Source organism: Arvicola amphibius, chromosome 2 (genome assembly GCF_903992535.2).
Source record: "Arvicola amphibius chromosome 2, mArvAmp1.2, whole genome shotgun sequence".
NCBI lineage: Eukaryota > Metazoa > Chordata > Mammalia > Rodentia > Cricetidae > Arvicola > Arvicola amphibius.
Genome location: NC_052048.2, coordinates 182,132,690 through 182,156,145, shown reverse-complemented (window position 1 = coordinate 182,156,145; position 23,456 = coordinate 182,132,690). Strand labels below are relative to the sequence as shown.

At 39.7% G+C, this 23,456-nt stretch overlaps 1 protein-coding gene across 4 annotated transcripts in view; it reads left to right on the top strand.

The window, feature by feature from the left end:
- Positions 1-22,129, top strand: part of Cnot4 (CCR4-NOT transcription complex subunit 4) — a 107,371-nt gene extending 85,242 nt beyond the window's left edge. For 2 of the 4 annotated variants that reach the window (XM_038317933.1, XM_038317930.1), the window contains exons 11-12: positions 19,874-20,086; positions 20,770-22,129. In XM_038317933.1, the coding sequence (XP_038173861.1) occupies positions 19,874-20,086; positions 20,770-21,071 (515 nt within the window). In that variant the 3' untranslated portion in view covers positions 21,072-22,129. The remainder of the gene's footprint in view (positions 1-19,873; positions 20,087-20,769) is intronic. The other 2 variants (XM_038317935.1, XM_038317934.1) reach the window with 1 other exon arrangement.
- Positions 22,130-23,456: the final 1,327 nt, after the last annotated feature.

Genomic DNA, 23,456 nt, shown 5'->3' with positions numbered 1-23,456 from the left:
TTAACCCGGAGTCCCAAACTCTTGGAAGGTATATGTGAAATGGTGGGTTTATGTGCATAAACTTACGTTTGTTGTTTTTCTAAAGAAGATCCATAGTTACTAGATTGGTAGAGTACATTCTCCCTCTCCAAATGGTTTCAAATACTAAGAAATGACTGCCTTCAAATGCCTTTATCCTCTGAGGGAAATAGAGTCCTACTCCAGTTGTCTTTTAGCTCTGGGATGAGAAGTGCTCTTTTATTTTCTCAAAGATTCCAGTAGAAATTTTTTGATTAATAATGATTTCCTTTTCATTCCACATTTTGTATTTTTCAGGTGGTACTTTGGCACATTCTCCCTCATGTTTCAGCAAAGCATTAATTATTTTTGTTCTGTAAAGTGACCTGAGCTAGATCTTGAGGGATACAAGGTTGAATAAAACATACAGACACCAATCTAGTGGCAGATTTATTTCACATTATTTTTATCAAGTTGACCTTTGATACTCTTAATCACAACAGCCATAACATTCCAGACTCATTCTATTAGTTTATTAGATTCATTCCATTAACTGCTCTAAGAATGGCAGAGTGTTAATACTGATACCTAAGTTCTAAAATATATACTTATTTGGAAGGAGGTTAAAAAAATAGAAAAGACATATTCATTGTTCTATTTTATATACTCATGTGTGAGCGTCCTGCAGATTGAATATATTTATATGTTTCTTTGAATTAAGCAACTTTCATGCATTTTTATCTGTGCATGCTTGTACTGACATAGTTTATTTGTATGGTATTCCATGTACCTTCAGAACTGACAGGACTTCTGCTCTTACACAAAGTTCATAGGGAGGTACAGCCAGACACAAATTCTGCAAAAAGCCTAGAGAAAGGAAGAATTGTAGAAACATTTGAAATCCCACAAAATTGAGCACTGCTATGTTTATTTAAACATGGGGGTGGGGACTTTACTTGTGTTGGTTGTAAGGTTTTAGATTTTTTTTTTGATCATGAAATTTTCTCATTTCTGTTTAGTTTTCTTAAAAGATGAAAATATAGTTGCCTTTTTTAAATTAAAAGAAATAATCTATATTCTCTGAAATAGACAAAGTCACATATCTGGTGATAAGCCAGTACATCTGCTGTTAATGCCATCTCTCTCCCTTTTTGAATGAACACTCACTCTGTGCCTCCTTGGGTTGGGTAAATAGCTCTAGTGTTTGCAGATAATCCCATGAACGTGTTTAGTGAGTAAGCCAAACACTCTGCCAAATTTCAAAGTAAAACAACAGGAGCTTGAAAATGAGCATGTTTTTGAGCTGATGAAGGTTTTATAAAAAGTGGAATGTTGTTACTTTTGAAGAGGACTTACATTTCAATGAAAAGGAAAAGTTGGTGCAGTAAAGGAGAAGGACTGAGCCACTGACCAGAAGGACCAGGAAATAGACATGACTGAGGTTTAAGTCCAAGTAGCTAAACCCTGGGAAATGAGGAAGAGAAGTGTAATTAACTCATTATAGTAGGGGTGGGTGCTGTAGAGTTTGGGCATGGCATAGCAACAGGTAGCATTTTAAGAGGATTAATTTGGTAAGCTATTTCATTGAAGTTAGGAAAAATTAGAATCTAATTTCAGGATGCCATTGTTGGCCAGTGCAAATTGGACTAGATTATGTTTGGTTAGGTCTTTAGTGACCTATTAAAACCAAAATTGCATGAAATGGTCCAAAATAGGAACTATTTTTTTTTAAAAAAAAATATTTTCTCATACAATGACATCCCAACTGCAGCCTCCCTACCCTTTAGTCCTTGAACCCCCCACCCTTCCCCAGATCCACTGCTCCTCCATTTCCCTTCAGAAAAGAGCAAGCCTCCAAGTAATATTATCTGAACATGGCATAACAAGATGCAGTGAGAATAGGCACACACCCTCGTATCAAGGCTGGATGAGGAACTCAGTAAGAGGAAAAGGGTCCCAAGAGCAGGCAAAAAGAGTCATCAGAGGCACCCCCACTCCCACTGTTAGAAGTTTCACAAACACTCAAAGCTAAATAACCATAGCATGTTTGCAGAACACACAGGTTCTGTGATTGCCACTTCAGTCTCTGTGAGCCTCTTTGAGTCCTGCTTAGTTGATTCTGTGGGCCATGTTTTCCTGGTGTTCTTGACAGCTCTGGCTTCTACAATCCTTCCTCCTCTATCTTTCGTGGAGCTCCACAAGCTCCACCTAATGCTTGGGTGTGGGTCTCTTCATATGACTAGCTAGATTTTAAATAAAACCAAACCAAAAATACAGGATTATTTTTGTTGTCATTCACTGAATACCACCCTGTTTTTTGGTGTGAAATCTAAAAATCATTGAATCACCTTCCACATCGCTCATGACGTAGTGTGACTATAAGATTATTAAATATTGTTATTATTCCAGATGGACTCAAAGTCACTATATCACTTAGTATAACCTGGTATTTCTGATCCTTCTGCCTCCATCTCCCCTGATTTCTGAGTCCTGGAATTATAGGCATGTGTCACCATACCTAGGGTTTCAAGCTTTCCCAACTGAGGGCTACATCTTCAACTTCTCTCCCCATCTCCATTTTCTAAAAGACAGGGTCATATGATGTATCCCAGGCTGGCCTCAAATTCACCATCCTCTCTTTATCTCGGCCTCTGGAGTGTTGGGTTTACAGGTGTGCCCCAAGCTGAGGAAGAAAATTTGTGAGATGAGGTTTCCTTTAGAGAAGGCCATTCTGATCTCCATAGTCAGTTTCAGGACAGTCAGGACTACATAATCTTATAGTCAAGAGGAGGCCAGTAAAGCATTTCCTGTCAACCTGTGGTGTGAGTGATGTGGAAGGGGATTTCACGACAAAGAACAGGGTAGTGTTCAGTGGATGACAAACAGTGAGATTATGGTCAGTGTGATGACCTCAGTGCTAAGTAATGGATGAAAAGCAGAGATAGAATGGTGGATTGTAAGATTGGAAGGACAGCTAGCTTTTGTTACACCTGTCTGGCCTCTACCCTGTTTTCTTCTTGTTTTTTGGAGTATAGGAAGTTGATCTGAACTGGAGAGAGCTTGGTGTTGCCTGCAGAATAGAATCTAAAGCCTGGTTTCCTATAATTTGAAATTACCTAAAGGCAAACTTCTCTGGAAGAATGGTAGGAGAATGTGAGAGTAGTAAGGAGCTGCCGAGGCCGAGACAGGCAGGTCTGAGGGGTCTCTGTGTGTGCAAAGGCGTGAATTGCGATGTTGGGATCAGAAAGAATTGGGGTGGGTCGATGCTGGATATGGTGAGTCTGTTAAAGAACCGTTGTTCAACCAGAAGCAAAATAGGAAGTCCCAACATAGGCTTTCCTCTTAAGAAGGCAAAATGTTCCACACAACTGGATTATGTTATTCTGCTTATTGGAGTGGAATAGAGAAAATTTATCAGTCTCACCATAAAGGACAAAATATTTTGCTAATTTTTCCCAATGAGATTATATTTTATGAACAAATAAAATCTACAAATTTGGGGACTAATATACTTTTGGTTCTTATATTTTGTATACTTAGGTTGGTATTCTTACTAAAAGTTATTGAAGTATAAAAGAGCAGGAATGAAGGTGTGCGTGTGTATATTTCTTCATCTAATTAGTACAAGTGTCTCATTTGGAAGCAACCTTAGTTTTCTGGCACATGAGTATTTTTTTGCTTCCATATATGTAGGATGAGATGTCAGCTGTGAAAAAATACTACGTTTCTGAAACCATGCTGATTGAGAAGCCACTGTTCTTAGACCTCTTGACTAGTCTGTGATTTGCTTCTAGGAGAATTAATGTTACTACCACCTAATTAAAATAACTTGACAAAAACAGCCTAGGAAAAGGGGTTTATTTTTGCTCACAGTTCCAAGTTACAGCCCATCCATCATTTGGAGGAGTTACAATGCTTGTGACAGCTGTCAATATTTCATCATAGTCAGGAAGCAGAGGGGAAGGAATTAATCATGCATGGCATGCCCAACTATCTTCTCCAGTTTTACACACCCCAGCATACAAACTCAGGGAGTGGTGCTACCCACTTTTAGGCTGGGTCTTCCTGCATCAGTTAATGTAATCTGAATACTCCCTATAGATGTGTCCATTGGTCACTGAAAAAAATCACTCTTCCCTGAGCGATTCTAAATTTTCTCAAGTTGGTAGAACTAACCATTACACCATGTTACATTGCTAGCCATGGGGTGGGGATCTGGTCTCTACCTAGAATTGAGGTAAGCCTAAGCAATTTAATCTGTCTGAAGAATTGGCTAAAGTGCCCTGAGGTTCTGTAAAATACCATAGAATGTTGGCCTTAACAAGCCAGTCCATTCTTCTTAGCTTCATCTTGCCCACACTTCCTAGAGAGTTGTTGATCTCACTTGTAGCCGTTTCACACTGTTTGGATTATCCTAGAGATTCCCAGAAGCTCCAAACCGACTTTAGAACAGTGTTGCCACACCTGCTTCTTAGTCCTCACATCCATCATTGTGCTGGTAAATCTGAAAGCATTACTCCCGAAACTCCTCCTGTCATATAATTTATAAAACTTTTAGGCCGGGCGGTGGTGGCGCACGCCTTTAATCCCAGCACTCGGGAGGCAGAGGCAGGCGGATCTCTGTGAGTTCGAGGCCAGCCTGGTCTACAAGAGCTAGTTCCAGGACAGGCTGTAGAAACTACAGGGAAACCCTGTCTCGAAAAACAAAAACAAAAAACAAAAAACAAAACAAAAAAAAAACTTTTAAAGTACCCCTGCCTTTCTTTTTCATAGAGTCAAGTTCATGTAAAGTAGGATTAACTATTTAAATATGTACGGGGCACTGGCCTAGTACTGCCCTTTAATTATTTCATTGTTAGTGAGAATTTTGGCCCTTTATTGTTGGGGCAGTGTGACAGTGGCTATATCCACATTCCATATTTTACCCAGTAAGCTGAAAGGTAACTAAATATCAAACTTTAAAATACTCACATCTCTTCATCGCTTCAACTTAAGCTTTGTTTGACAGTTTTCATTCCCACTCTGCAAGCCCCCTTCTGCAGCAAAACAAACCCAAAAAGAACAAGGAACCAAAACTTGGATCCTTGATTTTTTTTCTAGGAACACCTTACTGTCTTCAGGATGCTTAATTAGCATCATGCAAGAAAGGCTTTACTTAGCCAAGGTATAAAGTATAACATTTGTTCTGCGTGTGTGCATGAGGCTTTGAGTGTAGTGCCTGTCTGTACTTGTAGGCTGTAGATAATTGTCAAGTAAATCCTCCACCTGATAACTATAGCAGAGAAAATAGTCTCATGCTATTTTTCCGTGACTTCTCATATCCTGATGTGTTTCATCTCATTCATATATTTGGGATTAATGCTGTCTTTTTAAAATATTCTGTGGCTAATTTTGTTTCTCCCAAATAAAGACTTTTGTATTAAAATCTTTAGTGCAAAATTTTACTACTAAATAAGACCATCCCATGTCACTCTTTAGAAAAAAATCTATGAAAAAATAATTTTTGAAGATTTATATTACAAATGAGCTCTGATAGATAGCACAGTCTTTAGCAATTCTCCTTGTAAGAATCAAATAATAATCCAATCTCAGAAGTATTGTGAGGTGTTTTTTTGTTTTGTTTTGTTTTTTGTTTTTTTGTTTTGTTTTGGTAGTCACATTCAGACAAAAATTTAGATCTTTTTAGTCCTGTCTTTTTTTTTTAAATACGTACAACTCACTGGTGAAAAGAATGTTAAGATTCTGAATTTTTTTTCATACATACAACTCACTGGAACAAAGAACTGAAAGATTCTGGATGTGTTTCTTCACTAAATGTTGTGTCTTACAGTTTGACTATTCTAGAGGTTTTCTCAAGGGTTTTTCTGCTCAGAATCAGTGAAAATGAAGGCTTTCAAAATATCCATGGACCTGCAGTTATCACATGGCCTATAAGCTGTCAAGTCAACTGTGGCCCAGTGATCCAGGAGGAACTTTAAGAAGAGGGGAGAAGTTTGGCCTTTCAAGTATTCTTCGTATAGACTTCATTGTATTATTGTCAATGTCAGAATTAAAAGATTAAAAAGTGGTGATATTTAATGTATGCACTTAGGACCAACACGCACTGCTGATGTCTCTAATACTATGAAACACATAATCCAACAACTGTGTAGTGATGGCTCTAAGGTGTGTTCTCTCGAGTTCAAGTTTGAAGAAGAGGTACTCTGTGCTACACCTTTTAGACTCTTAGCTGCTTTGCTGGCTTTTTCAATTGAGAACATTATGCTTTAGCATACCGAAACAGGAAAGACTGTACAAGAACTTAAAGATGGTAACATCAGCATCTCCAAGAGAAGGTCAAGAAAGTTCTCTGCAGTCAACTGTTACAGCCTGCTGCTGTGTATTTCCTGATACGGCAAAATGTAATTCCAGTGACTCGACTCCATGTTTACACTGAGCACAATGGTCTGGAGCTTCACTGGGATTCCTTGAAACCTCGGCACATTACATGTGTTCTTTTGCCAGAAGTCTGACTCCCTGAAGCTGTGTGGTTGGTTTTTTTTTTCCTTTTACATCTATAAGTTGACAACCCAGCTAAATGAAGGTAAACCAGGCCCTCTGTTATGAAGTCATCAGCCAAGTAGGAACATTTTGCATTCACCTAAAACTGTTAGGTTGCATGTTATTGTTCCATCTATGTTTTTGCTATTAAAATAATACATTTTATTAAAATTCATAATTGTAGCACTTGTGTAAGGCCCTGTGTTTGATCTCCAGTTCCCCCTCCCTGCCCCCCACAAAGAAAAACCTACCATCATTATGAATTAAGTCTCTATCTACTTTTTTTTAAGATTTTATTTATTTATTATGTATATAGTGTTCTGCCTGCAGGCCAGAAGAAGGCACCAGATCTCATTATGGGTGCTTGTGAGTCACCATGTGGGTGCTGGGATTTGAAATCAGGACCTCTGGAAGAGCCATCTCTCCAACACTTCTGTTTACTTCTTAATGCCCATTAAGGAAAGAATGTCTATCAGGTTCATTTTCTTACCCCTTCTAAATTTGTTTGCTAGTAAACCTTACTGTGATCTTCACATGGTCCCAGTCAGTCCTGCCAGATATAAACTCTTAAAACCTGGTATGTTGGTCTTTGTTCTTTGTTACTGTTTTGTTTTGAGACAGGTTCCCACTTTTTAATCCTGGCTGGCCTGGAGCTTGTTTTGTAGACAAGGCTGTCACTGAACTCACGGAGATCTGCTTGCTTCTGCCTCCTAAGTACAGAGACTAAAGGCATTAGCCACCTCACCCACTCTCTCAGTGTGTTTTTAAATTTACTTGAATATATTGCTAAAATAAACATGGGTTTAAATAATCCTCAAATATACAAGTTATGTTACAACAATTTTGGATTTTAATTTTTGAACATCTTATGTGCCATTCTGACAGCTTGTGCTCACATCTTCACCTTTTTCTTTCTTTGGACAAAGAATTATTCTTGATTTATGTAATTTACCACAATTAATGGGGAAGTCGCAGCTAGATCTTCTAAATTTATTTATATTTTATTTTGAAACAGGTTCTCATGTAGTCCAGGCTTGCTTTAAATTCACTTTTTAACAAGATGACCTTGAACTTCACCATCTTCTGAGTGTTGGGTTACAGGCATGTGCTAACATGTCTGCTTTTATGTAGTGCTGGGAATCAAACCCAGGGCCTTATATACGTTAGGCAGGCACTCGTCAACTGAGCTACATCCCCAATCCCATAACTAGACCTTAATGTTTGCTATTTGTGTGCTTTTCCTACTGGACCCAAATGTCCTAGATTTTTCTCTATCAGAAGAGAAAATGGTGTCTATCAGAAATGCTAGTTGTCACTCGGTATGTTCTGCTAACTGGAGGCACTCCACTCCCCTGTCCATTTATTACCAAAATGGATTTGGATCTTTTAAGTGACCATAGTCTTTTCTTCCTTCTCCTTTGAATTAAAACAACACATCGAACAGAAGGCATAATCTGGGTTTGGGAACTGATTGAAGAGCAACCACTGCATTGTTAAATGTTGAACCAACAGATTTTTGACATTGGAAGGTTTTGAGATTCAGTTCAGACAAGTTTTTAAGACATTCTTTAAAAATCATGTAATACTTCTAATTATTTTCTTTCACTAAAACATTAGTTCTAATTCAGTGTGAAGCTCCAGAATATCTGAAATAAGAAATACAGTTTCTGACTTATATTTAAAATGTATTCATCTAATCTTCCTTCCCTCTTCCCTTCCTGCCTTCTTTTGCAGTGAGCTTGAATATTGACTGAGAATTGGTTCTGTCAAGACCATCTCTGGCAATCTGTTCCAAATTCAACTATAATAAATCATAACTAAGGATGAACACTTACATAAATACATAATCTTAAGTGATTTTAAAATAAAGTCTTTTTAGTGGACTGGTGGTAAGCATAAAAGTCTTTGAATTCATCAGAGTCTTTTGAAATGCTATCCTGCACAGGAGGACTGGCTCTCGTGGACTGGAGAGGATGCGGTCTTATTAAGACAGTCTCTCTCTCTCTCTCTCTCTCTCTCTCTCTCTCTCTCTCTCTCTCTCTCTCTCTCTCTCTCTCTCTCTCTCTGTGTGTGTGTGTGTGTGTGTGTGTGTGTGCAATAAAAAGTTTAATAATTACAACTACATGTCACAAACATCATAGTAGTCAATACCAGGTGATCGTGTTGTTGAAGAATTTCTCTGTTCTTTATATTAAAATAATCACTTGAAAACTGGAAGCAGAAAAGGTTTCATTTTACCCTAGTAATTAAATAAGAGGAAGGAAAATCAAAATAACCTTTAAAAAGCATCAGAAAACCTATGTGCTTAGAGCTGCTTTTTGTTCACTGCAAAATTAGAAGTTAAATGTCCCCTGCTCTCCTTTCCACCACAATGTGTAGCTTCCTCCATTACCTGCATCTTCCAGTTGATGAGCCTACATTGATAGACTACTATCACCCAGATTCCACAGTTTGTAAGAGGGCTACTCACCCATGCTGTTGTACATTGTACACCATTAAACAACTGTAAATGACATGTGTCCATCATTGTCCTGATATTCCTCTCTATTCTATCTGTTCATGTATCCCCCCGCCCCCACTAAGCCACTGGTCTCTTTACTTTCCCTGTAGTTATCCCTGTTCTATTTTTGTCTTCTTTGGAATAACATTACCCTTTTCAGCTTGTCTCTTTTCACTTATTAATATTACATTTCTAGTGTTTTTTCCCTTATAGCACACATTGCACATAATTACTGAAATTTCAATATGTACATGTTTGTTTCAGAAAATGAGTGTTTGTATCTCAGCCAATCTCAAACCTTAACAAATGCCTCTTGGTTTGCAAAAGTTTTGCATCGAGAAACTTGTGGAGGTGTATGAGTGGTCAGCTGAGCTGTATCTGGAGGTGTATGAGTCATCTGTTATACTGCAACTATACCCATTACATTCTGTCTTAATATAAAGTAGTGATCGGGTTCTGAATTTTTTTTAATGAAATTACAGCAAAGTAAACCATTCTAATGCCCAGAAATACTTAAGCATGCAGCTCATAACCAAGTTATGAATTTGCCAGTTAAAATAATATTTTGGAAAAATGAATAATTTTAGTTTCATTTGCAATTTTTTTAAGTTCATAAGCCCTTAAGATAATTCTGTGCTTGTAAGAGGTATCCTCACTGTTAAAATAAAAGTGAACTGTATAATCAAAATGCAGTAGATACAGCTTTAGTGATTTAACTTCTAGATCATTGGAAAAATCTCTTATAAAAATTATGAACATCAGAAATCTTAGAAATTTCAATAGAAACTATTGGGAATTGCTGTAAAGTCAGCACAAGAATCTAATCTGAATGCAAAACTGGAAAGAAACTTGTACCCTAGTTAAAAAAAAGTTTTTTTCAACACTGAACAATCAAAAGCTGTTGCTGACTTTATTGGGAATAGACATTCTTCTGTCATTCAACAGGGACATGAGAAACAAGCAGAACAGTGTGGCTATTACGAGAGTGTGGGAACAGGGTGGACCCAGTTGACATCACTGCATGTTTGGGGGTCATGTGCTCCTGGGGCCTGCAAATCTTGGAGCCACTTTGTGTGAGAGTTTGGCTGTGGAATCACGTAGTCAGAGTAAACTTGAATTGTAACCTACCTCTTCCTTACATTAAGACCCCCCCGTAACTCTAACTCCAGCTGCATGTTACCTTCAGTTCCTTTCCCAGCACCCCCCACAGCTCTTCAGTGTTCCTGCTTTCCACCTTACTCCTTATTCGATGTGCACAGGAAAAAATTCTATATATACTGTCTGTGTGTGTATAGATATAAGTAGATAAATAGTGTTGCTCTTTCTTAATTTAGACACAATTCCAAAAGCTTCTATAAAATATTGGAATTTTCAGAATTCTTTATACTGGTAGGCTGTTAAAGAACTTTGTTTTAATAATTAGGAGTTCTTTATGGCAACTTGTAATTGCAGTTTTTTTCTCATAGTTAACTCAAAATCTTTTCATCTTTTCTCATTTATACCGTTTCAGTGCTGTTTTGCAAATCCACAAAGGAGGTTACTGCTTGTTTTCTGTCTTTTGGATGTCGATCCGATTCTCAGTTCAGCCATTCACATGTAACTTGATACCTAGTTTTCTTTGTAGCTCTCTGTAATATATGTTACTTGACAGTGCCTTTCTTAGAGTGAGCTTACATCTGATGATAGTAATTCCAGGTGGTCAGATAATAGATCTGCTTTGCCATGAAAGCCATTCTTATTGACAATACTTGTCCTTACATTTGTGTTTATATAAGCATCTAAAAAGGGGGAAGCTGAGGCTCAGACTAGTTAACATTTGTGGTTCGACCAAGGTTGTAATATTTCTGATTTAGATGTGCACATCTGTTTATATGATGTTTTTAGACACTCTGTACCAGTTTGGTTTGTTGTTTTTTGTTTTTCGAGGCAAGGTTTCTCCATGTAACCCTGGCTGTCCTAGAACTCGCTTTGTAGACCAGGGTGGCCTGGAATTCACAGAGATAGATCCGCCTGCTTCTGCTTCCTGGGTGCTGGGATTAAAGATGTATGCCACCATACCCAGCTGTACCAGTTTTTTTTTAATTCAGATACCATAAGCCTGATAAGTAAACCCATTATGCCTTTTCCTGTGCACATTACTGGATATTTAGGTTTTCTTTTTTCTCTCCTGTACTCTCCTGATGCATTTAAAAAAAGAAAAAAAAAATAGGAATGTGTACATGATAAATTTTGTGTGATTGAATTTGTTCTAGAGTGAATTCTTGTTTCTATGTCCCCATCTTAGAAGTTTGCCTTATGAAATGACCATATAATTATAAAATGACAGCTGTGTTGTTAGCAACTATTTTAATTTGTGTAAAGAATGTAGTAATTTTAAGATATGGTTGATTCTGTCACCTGAACAACTACCTCTTTGTTTCCATGTTTTGAACTTGTGTACATTTTGTTAAATATATAGAAAAATGCAGAGTTAAACAATCCAAGTAGTATGGCAGAGACTAACATAGTATCTAAAGTTCTGCATAAATTTATCTAGACTCTGTTGGTAGCCATGCTATTTTTAACCATCTTTATTCCAAAGGGTAATCATTCAAAACAGCATGGACTGTTGAATTCAAAATATACTATACTCCAACAACCTAAGGAGCCTATACCAAATGAATTACTTTGATTTGATTGGTTCATTATGGAAAATCTTTTTGGCTTTTATTGGCCACTGTATTCTATTCTGTTTGGGGGTTGTTATGTCAGAGGGGAAGAAAGAACTAACTGGAAGGCCCGTGATGTGAGCAGGCAATGTAAGAGGAAATAAGTCACGGAATATAGGAAGGAAATATTTTTGTTTAAAAAATAGTTGTCAGTAGAAGATACCTCCATGACTACCTGTTCAATTTGAAAATATGTTTAACATCTTGAATACTTTAGTTGGAATAGGACTATAGTTCTTGACTAAATCTTGCTTATTTCCCAGAGAAATGTCTTGAAACAAAAGCAGAACAAACAAGTGTTAGTATCAGTCGTTGAAGAATTGAAGTGCGCAGTTTCTGCAGTTGGCCTCTTGCTCCTGTGTGGCTTGTCTGTCAAAAATGGCTCTGTAGTCTCATCTGTGAGGGCTGACATCCTAGGGTGCACTTGCACCTAGAGAGCCTTTTAACTGCCTCTGTATCTCCCTTCGTCATGTTACTTAGTCTGTCCTTTTGGTTAGAAGAGCCCATTCTTCCCAAAGACCGTGGACAGGAATGAAATGACCACTAAAATATGATCTCTGCCTTTTCCTGTGGCTCAGTGTTAGTGACCTAAGACTTAGAGGCTTTTCCTCTTTTTTCCATGATTCTACACATGGCTTTTCCTTGCCATTAGCATGCATTAGATCATTATGGATTCTAATTTTAATCCATAAGAATTATCTTGCATTACAGACAGATCATATATGCCTATTTTATCTTGTAGATCTTTTCAAATATAATCTTATCGGATACTCTTTATGCAACTGACTTCTTTATATGCCATCTCATTTCCACTTCCTTATTATTATTAATATTTATGGGGCATAGCTAGAATGACATTTTACAACTTCTGTAGTCAGTGAATCATTGCTCCCACATGGGGACCACCTTCACCCATTCTTTTTCTGACCTGTTTTGGAAAAGGTATTGTTCAGCATCCTTCATTCCATTGCCTAGTAAGGGTTGATACTATTTGCCAAACCAGGGAGGAGCTCAGAGTCTGGTAAAAAAGAATAAATGTAAGTGAATGGTTGAAGCACATCGTGACAGCGGTTGAAATAGCCAGGATGATTGCCTTTTAACAATGGAGTCTCATCATTCTTTACTAAAATTGTAAATCCTGAGGGTGAATTTTACAGTGAGTAACTAGTCCTCTTGTTGTGCAGAATGAGGTTCTCTTCCTCCTTTACTGTCTAAGAAAGACATGTAGGAAGATGTTTTATCAGGTTTTTTTTTCCTCGTTTTCTGTTTTTTCAAGACAGGGTTTCTCTGTGCTGTCTAGCCCTGGCTAGCCTGTACCTCATAGGCCAGGCTGACCTTGAATTCACAGAGATCCATCATCTGCCTTTGCCTCCTAAGTGCTGGAGTTAAAGGGATGTGCCACCACCGCTCAGCCTTAGAGCAGATTTGGACCTTGAGATACTAGAGTGGTTGACTCTCAAGGTCTAGCATGGCCCCGTGTCTGCAATTTTGTAATCTGTTTTGGGGAAATCATAGTCTGGCAGGTGGTCTCCATGTCATATTAGGTGTGTGTCATGTGGTCTTTGTGTTTCCACCCAGGGCTTTCCCTAACAACCTGACTCTAACCCGCTTAAGAGTGCACATTTTGCTCTTGTATACGCATGTATGTGTGGACTTCTTGTAGTCTACAGCCTCTGTAGATTTCCTAGACAGATCTGTCTGTATGTCTGTCTGTCTCTCCCTGTTCCTCTCCCTTTCTCCCTTCCCTCCCCTTCTCTGTCTCCTTTATTGTGCTTAATGTTTATAACCTCTGGTTCAGGTTCCTTCTGATCCTTTCTGTGATTATTTCCTATATAGATGAAATAATCTTTGGTATTAAATTTATAGTTTGCCCCCCCCCTTCCAGATGGGTACTTCTAGATACCCTGGCTGGCCTGAAACTCACTTTGCAGACTAGGCCAGCCTCAAAATTGTAGTGTTGTTTTGCTCCTGAGATGATCGGTGCACCGTGATCCCCATCAGTGTTTTCCTCGTTTATGTTCAGGTTTATGCATGGACATTCTTCACGTATCAGTCATCCGGACCCCTTATTCTCAAGATGATCTTAGTTTCTTCCAAAACAGGCTTATAGTTCTTGACAGGCATATTTTAGAACAGAAAACTGCCTCGCAGAAAAATGTAAAGCACACCTGCTTGTATCTTTAAAATGATATGTAATTGTGGTTGCCCACCAGTCTCTGTTCTTCCCAGAGGCTCTTTCCAGCTGCCTCTGATGCTTGCCTGGGCACCAAGGATCCCGTCTGCACAGTGTCAGGGTTGCCTCATAGTGCCTGTTTGTTTCTACCCCAGTACTGACTGTTCTGTTCTCTGGTTAGGCACCCTGTCTCTCTGATACTGTATCTCATGTGTGCGCAGCACTGGTTGATAGTGAATTTCACAGAAATGAATACTGTCAAGTTATACTGATTCTTGGTTACTGTTGTTGACATTTTTTTTTTAGTTATTTAATCTTGGATAAATTCTTTAAAGAACTAGAGGCTATTCAGCTTATTTGTAAAATGAAGCTGCTGTTTAACTTCACTGAACTCTTAGCCCTGAAATCGTGACCTAGCACAGAGTGACGGAGAGGTGTCTGGAGTAGAAAACTGATAAACTGTGTTTTACAAATATTGGTTGCTGTCCTTTATTAGTACCAGAATATTTGCTTTTTTAAAGAAGCGCTTCTGGCCATGTGTGGTGACATACACTTTTCATAGCAGCACTTGGGTGGCAGAACTGGACAGCTTTCTACGAGGCTAGCTCGATCTGCATAGTGAATTCCAGACCAGTCAGGGGTACATGATGAGACCATGTCTAAAAAGGGGGGGTTGCATTTCCTATTTAAACAGTGCAGATGTACTGGATTTTTTTTTTAATGTATATATGTTAAAGTGTTTTGGCACCTGAACAGTACTGAAGGCATCTTTGTGACTCGTTTCTTCCTTGTTTACATTGAGGGAAGCTTTTTGGGTACCCAAACCTCCACCTGGGCTTCTGAGATTTTTTTCTTGTTTTTTTGAAAAACCCATTTGTTCATTGCATAATGCACATAAAAATTGAATTTTGTATAGGGTCTTTAAGTCTGATCTTGAAGTAAGGGAAAGTGCAAGATACCAAGCTCCATGACAAGAGTATTGTTCCCACAGTGTGTGTCATCTAGAGGGTTTGGGTGAGAGAGAAAAAGGCAGATTTGGGGAGACTGAGTAAAGATGAACTGAGAGATCTAGAAAGCATTCCAGTGAAGCGGACTGTCGGGAACTACCGTCTACAAAGCAGAACGCTTGTCCAGCTGACCCCGCGTTTTCCGCTTGTGTCATTTCTGCTTCCTTATATTGGTGTAAGCAAAATTTAACTTCTAAATATCTTGTTAAGGCACCTAACATTTCCTCTTTAGAACTCTTGTCATTTGCATTCTTAGATTTTTTTTTTTTTTAATCTAAAATCTACTTTCAGGACTGTGGTGAAACCCTTTTGTCTGTGCCCAAGCAACTCAGCTCTGCCATTCGGTGGGTCTTGCTTTATAATAAACATAGTCCTAGAAATTTGAGTATAAACTTTATCATTTAAGTAGAATATTTTTCAAAAACTGATTGTATTTATGTCTGAAAGACAGCTGTAGTTCCGTATTAATAAATTACAGTGATTTTTGCAGCAATCCTAAAGAATATTTTTATATAAAATCTCTAATATGATAACTTTTTTGTTCCTTCAAGTTTGGTTTGGCATAGTTCATTTATATTTGAATCACATGAAGATGGGCTGTTGAAGTTTGAGGGAGTTTGGCTTTCACACAGTAAATGCTGATGAGGATAGACATCAAGCCCAGACTAGTGAAGCGGTGTGACGGGAGCAGCAGTGTGGAGACGCATGGGGCCGTATCCTCTGTCCTGATGGAAGTGCACAGTGTAGGAGCCTTTGATTGTGCATGATGAGAGCAAAGGAAAAGAAAAGTATACGTATTTGGGGGCTTTTGGAGTAACTGTGAGAAAGAACTTGAAGGCTGAAATATAAGATGAATTTTAGGACTGCTTTCTAACTGGGACTCACACAGGTGTCAGGCCTCTCTTTCAGAATAATTTAACTTGAAATAAGAGTTCTCTGGTCCCAGTACTGCAGTCTGGTAGATGAAAACTAAGAATTAGGGCCAAATTTGTGAACTAGCTGATCCTACCCAAGTGTAAAAGAGCTGGAGGACTTGGCATATCTGTGAATTTAATTGTGTCAAACTATCTTAGTTGATAAGGCCTGTGTGTCTACAGATAGCCCTGCCAGCACTAATTACATACTTAAAAAAAAGTCAGTATCATTTTTACCATAAAATATATTTAGTGACTTGATCCTCTTTGTACCTTGGTTGGTCTTTTCAAGCTCTGCTTGTGTGGTTCCTTCCCATGTTCTTCTCACCTTCTCTCACCTTTGCAGTGTTGTGGCCATGGGCAGACATGCTCACCAGGTTGGCCACACAGCACCTCTGTGAGCACAGCTGTACACTTGCTCAGTTCCTGCACGTTAGACACCTGCTGCCTGCCTCATTGGGAAGTTTACTGGTGACCAATAGAGAAACACTTGTTAGTCGCTTATTAAAAATGAACGTGCTTCTGATGACTTTTCTATTCTATCCGCATGGGGTAAGGCAGTAGAGTTCAGCTGAGAGACTAAATATGCCACATGTTCAAGGTGATATTGACAGGTAGCCCTAGAGCTGCCTTCTGCAGCCCTGTGACAGTTTTCAGCCCCGTGTTTTGTGTGAATCCTTAAAAGAACATTAAGTTACACCCTATTGAGTCAGTGTGGTCCAAGTGCTAATACTGTTTGGAGAGGGAATGTAGCCCGTTTCTTTGTCCATGGTCCTAATGGGAGACTTTGCCCACCTCCCTCCCATGATCCTTAGAATATCTACAGACACATTGGATTGTCACAGCTAGCTACACGAGGCTTGTAGTGCAGTGCCAGTGGCTGCCAAGCAGGGTGTGGCTCAGTGGCAGCACTTACTATAGAAACAAACTTGGCTGTGTTTCCAGGGATGGGCTTACTAGAGGTCTACTGTCAGAAGGAATCCAAGCTGTGAGGTAGGGTGTATGGAACTGTGTTGATGAGGTTGGTTGCCTTTGTCTGCACAAACACTCAGCAGTAGAGAAGCTGTTGAAGTAAACCTTTCTCCTAAGCTCTATAGAATATGTTTCCATTCCACAAGCTAAGGCTGTGGGTCTTGTCTTGTGTAGTGCCTCTCCCCTACACGTCTTCACTGTAAGCCACACATTATGTATGCTCTGAAGCTTCCAGAATGTTTAGGCACCTGCTTTGTTTTTTTTTTTGGGGGGGGGGGAGAGGAAGGAATGTTGTTTGATGTTTTTCAGTAAAGATTATTTCCCAAGCTCTCTTATATTCAAACTATCCTGAGTTTATAGTTTCACGTTGTTTGTGTGCCATGTGCCAGAGATGACTGCCTCTGGGTAACACTATAGCAGAGTTGTATTATTTTGCAATCAGGGGAACAAATAGCCTTTGATTAAAAAGAAAGAAAAAGTGGTTTTGTTTTGTTTTTTTTTTTTTTTAAAAAAATAGTTATTGGTTGGCGGCAAAGCTGAGATGTAGGGTGCGGGGCTCTTTGACAGCATTGTTACTAGCCTCATAGTAAGTTTTCCTGAGTGCGGTACTAAGTGGAGGTAAGTGTTCTTTTGTTTTGCTTTTGGCAAATATAAAGTAACAGTTAAGAAAATATTATGAGTGAGGTAAGGAAGAGAAGCCAGTCGTTGAGCTGGAGCACCCAGACCAGCCGTGAGGAATTACCATCCTGTAGTCCTTCCTAGTTACACAGCATCTTTTTCTTACCAAGGCATTGAAGGTTTTGTTTCTCAGAGTTCAGCTTTGCTCCATAGAACAGTTTCCTAAGTTTATTCTCCCCTCAGTTTCACTGCTTTAGAAGCCATGCTGTGTCTTACCCTCCAAGCCTTCCTATAATCGAACACATCCTGTGATTCCAGGTTTTTTTAGGGAGATCTTGTTTATGCGTAGTGCAAGATATGGACCTAGAGGGAAACACTGATGATTATATTTTCAGTTAGAATGTTTTCATGCTCGGGATTGGTAGGTCCTGGGGGTATTTAGTATAGTCGATAGAACGCTTGCCTAGAATGCAGGAAGCCCTGAGTGTGAGTCCCAGCATCATGTAAACCTGGAATACACTTGTACTTTCAGTACTCCAGAGGCAGAGGCAGAGGCAAGAGGATTAGTCATCTTTACTTATATAGGAAGTTCAAGGCCAGCCTAAGATGCATAAGACCTTGTCTCAAGGAGGGAGGCTGGTTCTTGGGGCTTGGAGGTGTAGCTCAGTGATAGAGTGCTTTCCTAGCTCACAAACAGTTCTGAATTGAACCTCCAGTAACACAACACAGGGTGGGGGTGGTCTCCTGGCTACAAAGTCCAGCCTGTTCTTTGAGGTGTGTTATTTCTGTGTCCTGCCCATCATCCCTGATAGACAGGCTAGTGATACTCCTGTTTTCTTTGTTTCTTTTTAATTGGGGACTTTGTAGGACCCTTAAATGTTTGACTCTTAAAAAAAATTCAATTAATAGTCTACACAAAGTAGACCAAGAGAGATCTTGATAATATTTTTTTTCAAATATATCCCTCTGTCTGGTCTCAAGTTACCAAAAATGAGTTTTATAAATGAGGGCAACTTTTTTCTCTTTTGGGGCAGTCTTGCCATGTTGCCGTGGTTCCCCTGCCCCATTCACCCATTGGGTATTACTAGCATTCAAGCATGCACTGCTAAGACTAATAGTAGAAAATGTCCCTGACTGTTTTTTACCTATTTACTTCACAGAGTTGTGACGATCAAATGAAATCATTAACTGTACAGTGCCTTGTAAGTTGTATGACACAATGCAAAAGAAAATAATCTGCAGGTGTAAGAAGGCTAAGGCTTAGGAAATAACACCAGTTGTGAAGTAAAGATAAGTTTGAGGACACCGCCCCTGTCCGCATTGCTTTGGTTACCTAGTGTAGAGTGTTCTTCACTTCAGTCAGGTTCGAGAGGAGCCTTACTGCCTTTAGTTGTGTTTGTCCTCCATAAATGATAGATAGTACCCTGAGATGCTACATTTGCTGAAACCTAGTAAAATCTGACCATAGGTCAGTGATGGGGTGAAGCAAAATTTGAAGAGAAAATTCTGAATTTATCAAAGAGCATAGACTGCCCGGTCAATCATTGTCACTGTTGATTGATGGTCAGTTCTGCAGGCGGAGCTGTTTTTGCTTTTCAAAAGCTATAGTTGGTTGATTCATTCTTTTCAATAAAAGTTATTCTAAGGAGTTGTTAGACTTTACCTTCCCAGCCCCAAGTGTTACATATGGGTTCTGAACAATAGTAAACCCCAGTTTAAACCACAGTTGATACAAACCCATTTTACATTGGTAGCGACTTCTGTTTGACAGTATCCATAAAGACTCTGAAAATCGTAGGCTTAAACTCTGTGGAGCTGGGGAGGAGTGTAGAGCAGAGCTGAGAGACGCCGGGGACCAGCTCCACCAAGAGGTGCCCGGCCCCCGCTTGCTGCTCTTCAGGGAAAATGTCCTTTCCAGATTCAGAAGTCTGTTGATTATCTGATCATGCCCCTGCAATGCAATACCAAGTTTATAATCAGGAGAACTTGGCTTTCTTTTACTTTTGGCTTATGTTTATTCTCCATAAAATGACTTTCTTCCTTTTAATGGACCCAGAAATGAGCTCCTATGGTGAGTTGACAATTTTTTTTTTCTAATAGTGTACATCAATGGAGCTGGCTAAATAGCCTCACATCATGAAACTTTATCATGTAGCTGGTGCTGGCTTGTCATGGGAGCATTGAGTCCTGCAGCTGGATTACTGATTTGTACACTTGTAGTAGTTAGGAGGCCCCTCCCATCAGCCTGAGAAAGCTTCCTGTCCCTCACTTGAAGGCCCTGAGCTCACGAGCAAAGCCCTAACCCAGTTTGTAGGGCGACCCATTAACGCTTAGTAAAGAAAGAGTAATTCCTCTCCCGCTTAACCACCAAAGAACAGCATATGTTTCTAACGTCAGCTTTTTATTTTTTTTATCTTTCATTTTTTTGTTGGTAAATCTCCCAGACAACAACAGTTCTGTAGAGAGTTTAAATATGAAGGAATGGCAGGACGGGCTAAGGGCACTTCTACCCAACATTAACATCAACTTTGGTGGACTGCCCAATTCTTCTTCCCCCTCCAACGCCAACCACAGTGCACCAACGTCCAACACTGCCACCTCCGACAGCGTGAGTTGGGACAGCCCTGGCAGCTGGACAGACCCAGCCATCATCACAGGTAACTTTCTCGCTCCCTTCAGCTCCACCCACAGCCATCAGTGGGGGCTTTTTGGTTTTGCACAAATTAAATCAGAACAGGGGTCTTTCCGACATGAGTTCCTTTCACGAAGCCTGATTCATTCTTAGGGTCATGGTGAACCAGTCAGCCTAGTTGTGTGCCTCGGTTGCTCCTTTTGGTGTAAGCAGGTGTTACTAGTCTGGCAGCATGCGTGTATTTTGTAGGCCTCAAAGTACAAAAGGGTCTAACTGAGCCATGTTAAGAGAAACATACTCCACTCTTTATAAAGCTCCCTATATAAGGCTGTCCTTGTTCAGATCCCTGTTGGAGAAGGGCAAGTGCGATAGGGAAATACGCCATTTGCTTCTGGGGATCCTGGGCTTCTTTGGGGGGGAGGCTGTTGGGGGATTTTTGGTTTTGTTTTTCCGCTGTTCCGCCTCTGAAAGTGAGGGAGTAAGTTCATAGTTGAAGAGGAGTGAGCGTTTATGCAACAGTAAATCTTGATCATTGCTGGAAAAGGGGGAGGGTGGTTAAAAGAACATGTTTTTTTTTAAGTTTCAGTTAAAATTGTAATTCTTTTATTTCTCGGGTAAATAAATCACTCTTAAAAATTTAACTGAGTAGCTTGGTGCTCTTTCCTTACAAACTCACCGTTTTCTTTTTGTCTCCTGTTTCCTCTGTAGGTATTCCAGCATCTTCAGGAAACAGTTTAGACTCTATTCAAGATGACAATCCTCCACACTGGCTAAAATCCCTTCAGACCCTCACAGAGATGGACGGCCCCAGCGCTGCCCCGTCACAGACTCACCACAGCGCCCCCTTCAGCACACAGATCCCTCTGCACAGAGCCAGTTGGAATCCTTACCCACCTCCTTCAAATCCTTCCAGCTTCCACTCCCCACCCCCAGGCTTCCAGACAGCCTTCAGACCCCCCAGCAAAACCCCTACAGATCTGCTACAGAGTTCAACACTGGACCGCCACTAAGCAAAGAGGGAGTTCAGAAGGGCAGGATCTGTCCACCCTGTTCCTCCCTCTCGGCCCACTCACAGCTCCCTTCTCATCTCTTATGTTCTGAAGAATCCAGTTCCTGGTCATTTTTTTTCTCCCTACCCCCAGATGCGATGCGCTCACAGCGTCTTTACCATCTTTTGTTTGATTGTAAAAGTTTCAGTTGATCCAGCATTTGAGTGAGTGACACTGTTGAATGGTTCTGGGGAGGAAATGCCTTTTTAAGCAGAGGAAAAAGAAAATCACAAGGCAGTCTCAATACTTAGAAAATTACTGTGTTGTCGCTGATAATAATGACATAGTCTGCTTAGCAAGAAATGACGATTAATCTCTAGGAAAGGTCAAGTAAATGCATTATCAACTGCAGACTGAAACCCAGGCTGATTGGAATGAGATTGCTAAATGCATGGGGGGAAAGCAGTGGTCCTGGAATCCATCTTGTATTCAGCTTTTCACTATTGCAGGAAAAATACTTTTTCATTTTAAATTCTTATTGAATTGATGGGGAGGACTCAATTGTGTCATTAAGCAAAGGGAAGTTTATTGGTAGTGGATGGCAAGATGAATTATCTGTAGGATCTGGCCTACTGCTAAAGAGTTTATAAAGAGGGAGAAGTAAATTTTTTAAAGAAAAAAAATTTTGGCTTTATATTTAAATTCAGATGTTTTAAAGGAAAAAAGTATTCACAGATTTAATACCTATCCATAATATAAGAGCTGAATTATAAATGATTTCCTCAGTCTTTCTCCTCTGTCAGAATCTTTTTTTCTTTGACCATAAGTCCACCTGGCAGGGCACTCTGAGCCAGCACTCTGGGGCCATCTGATCACCAACAGGAGCAAATCTCTGACCTCTTTGCCTGCAGCTTTTACTTAACCCTGTAGTTTCTGGACGTTTGTGCAGTATTGAAAAGACAGGAGAAAAGAAAACAAACCTGGTTATAACCTGATGCTAAAACTAAAAACAAGGAAATGTACCTCTTTCTTCAGAATTAAAACTAAAATCTTAAATAAAACAGAAAACTTGATGGTGACTACTGGGTGATTCTTGGTTTTGTTTTTCCAGTTTGTTCCTTGTGAATTTGAAATATTTTGTGATGCAATACCATTTTGAGTTTCTACTAGATTTTACATCTTCAAATACCGAGGATGGTTTTGAAGGAAATAGGAAACAAATAATAGTTCTTTTTGTCAGTTACTGCTAGTTTTAAAGATCATCAGCCTTCTTGCTGGCAGCAGTTCCTCTTCCAGTGGCTTTCATTAGCCGAATCTTCTACCAGGCTGCTAGAGATGCAGAGCAGACTGTCCCAGCTGAGAGGCTGCTTGCCACGAGAGGATGGGATCATCTCTAGGGAGACCTGGCGGGAGCATCAGGTGTCGATAGCATCCTCTTACCAATTACAGGAAAGAGATATAGAAGCCCTGGAGTGGGCAGTCGGGAGTGCCTGGCGATGGAGAGAGACACCCACTCTAGGAGGGGAGATGGGATGCGGTGTTTCCTCCCAGAACCCGGGGAGTCCGAACAGTTTGTCTCTTTTTAGACTGCACCCGGTTGACAATCGCGTTGCCCAAAGGGAATCTTCTAGAGGACAAATAGAGTAGATTGAAGGTGTATATGATGTACTTTGTGATTGATTTGTTTTTCCTTAATCTACTTATCTTCACTTTTACTTCATTTAAAGAAAGCAGATTTTTTGATTTGTTTAATGCATTCACACCTATAATCTCAGCACTCAGGAGCCTGAGACAGGATTGCCATGAGTTCCAAGCCAACCTGGGATATGGAGTGAGACCCTGTCTGTAGTGGAAGGAGCAGCGGGCTGCGTTTCTGTCACCCAGCTAGCTTTACCCGAAATAATTACACAGAAACTATATTTATTTAAACACTGTCTGGCCCATTAGTTTTAGCCTCTTATTGGCTAATTTTCATATCTTGTTTTAACGTATGTTTAGTAATCTGTGTAGCACCATAAGGTGGTGGCTTACCAGGAGAGATCTTAACCTACGTCTGTCTTGGAGAGGAGAGGCATGGCGACTGCCTGAGGTGTCTGCCTGACTCTGCTTTCTTTCTCCCACAATTCTGTTCTGTCTACTCCACCCACCTATGTTCTGACCTATCAGGCCAAGCAGTTTTCTTTATTAACCAAAGAGAGTAACACATAGACAGATGACCCTCCCCCATCACCTATCAAAAGAAATAACAAAGTAAAAAGAAAACAGTATTGTAGATAGTAAACAGTATATTCTCAAATATCACCACAAGTACAGGCTGAAAGATAATAGGACAAACAAGTTTTGTAAAAAAAAAAAAAAAAAAAAAAAAAAAAACCAAAATGTTGTAGTGATGTGAAAGAGCCTTGT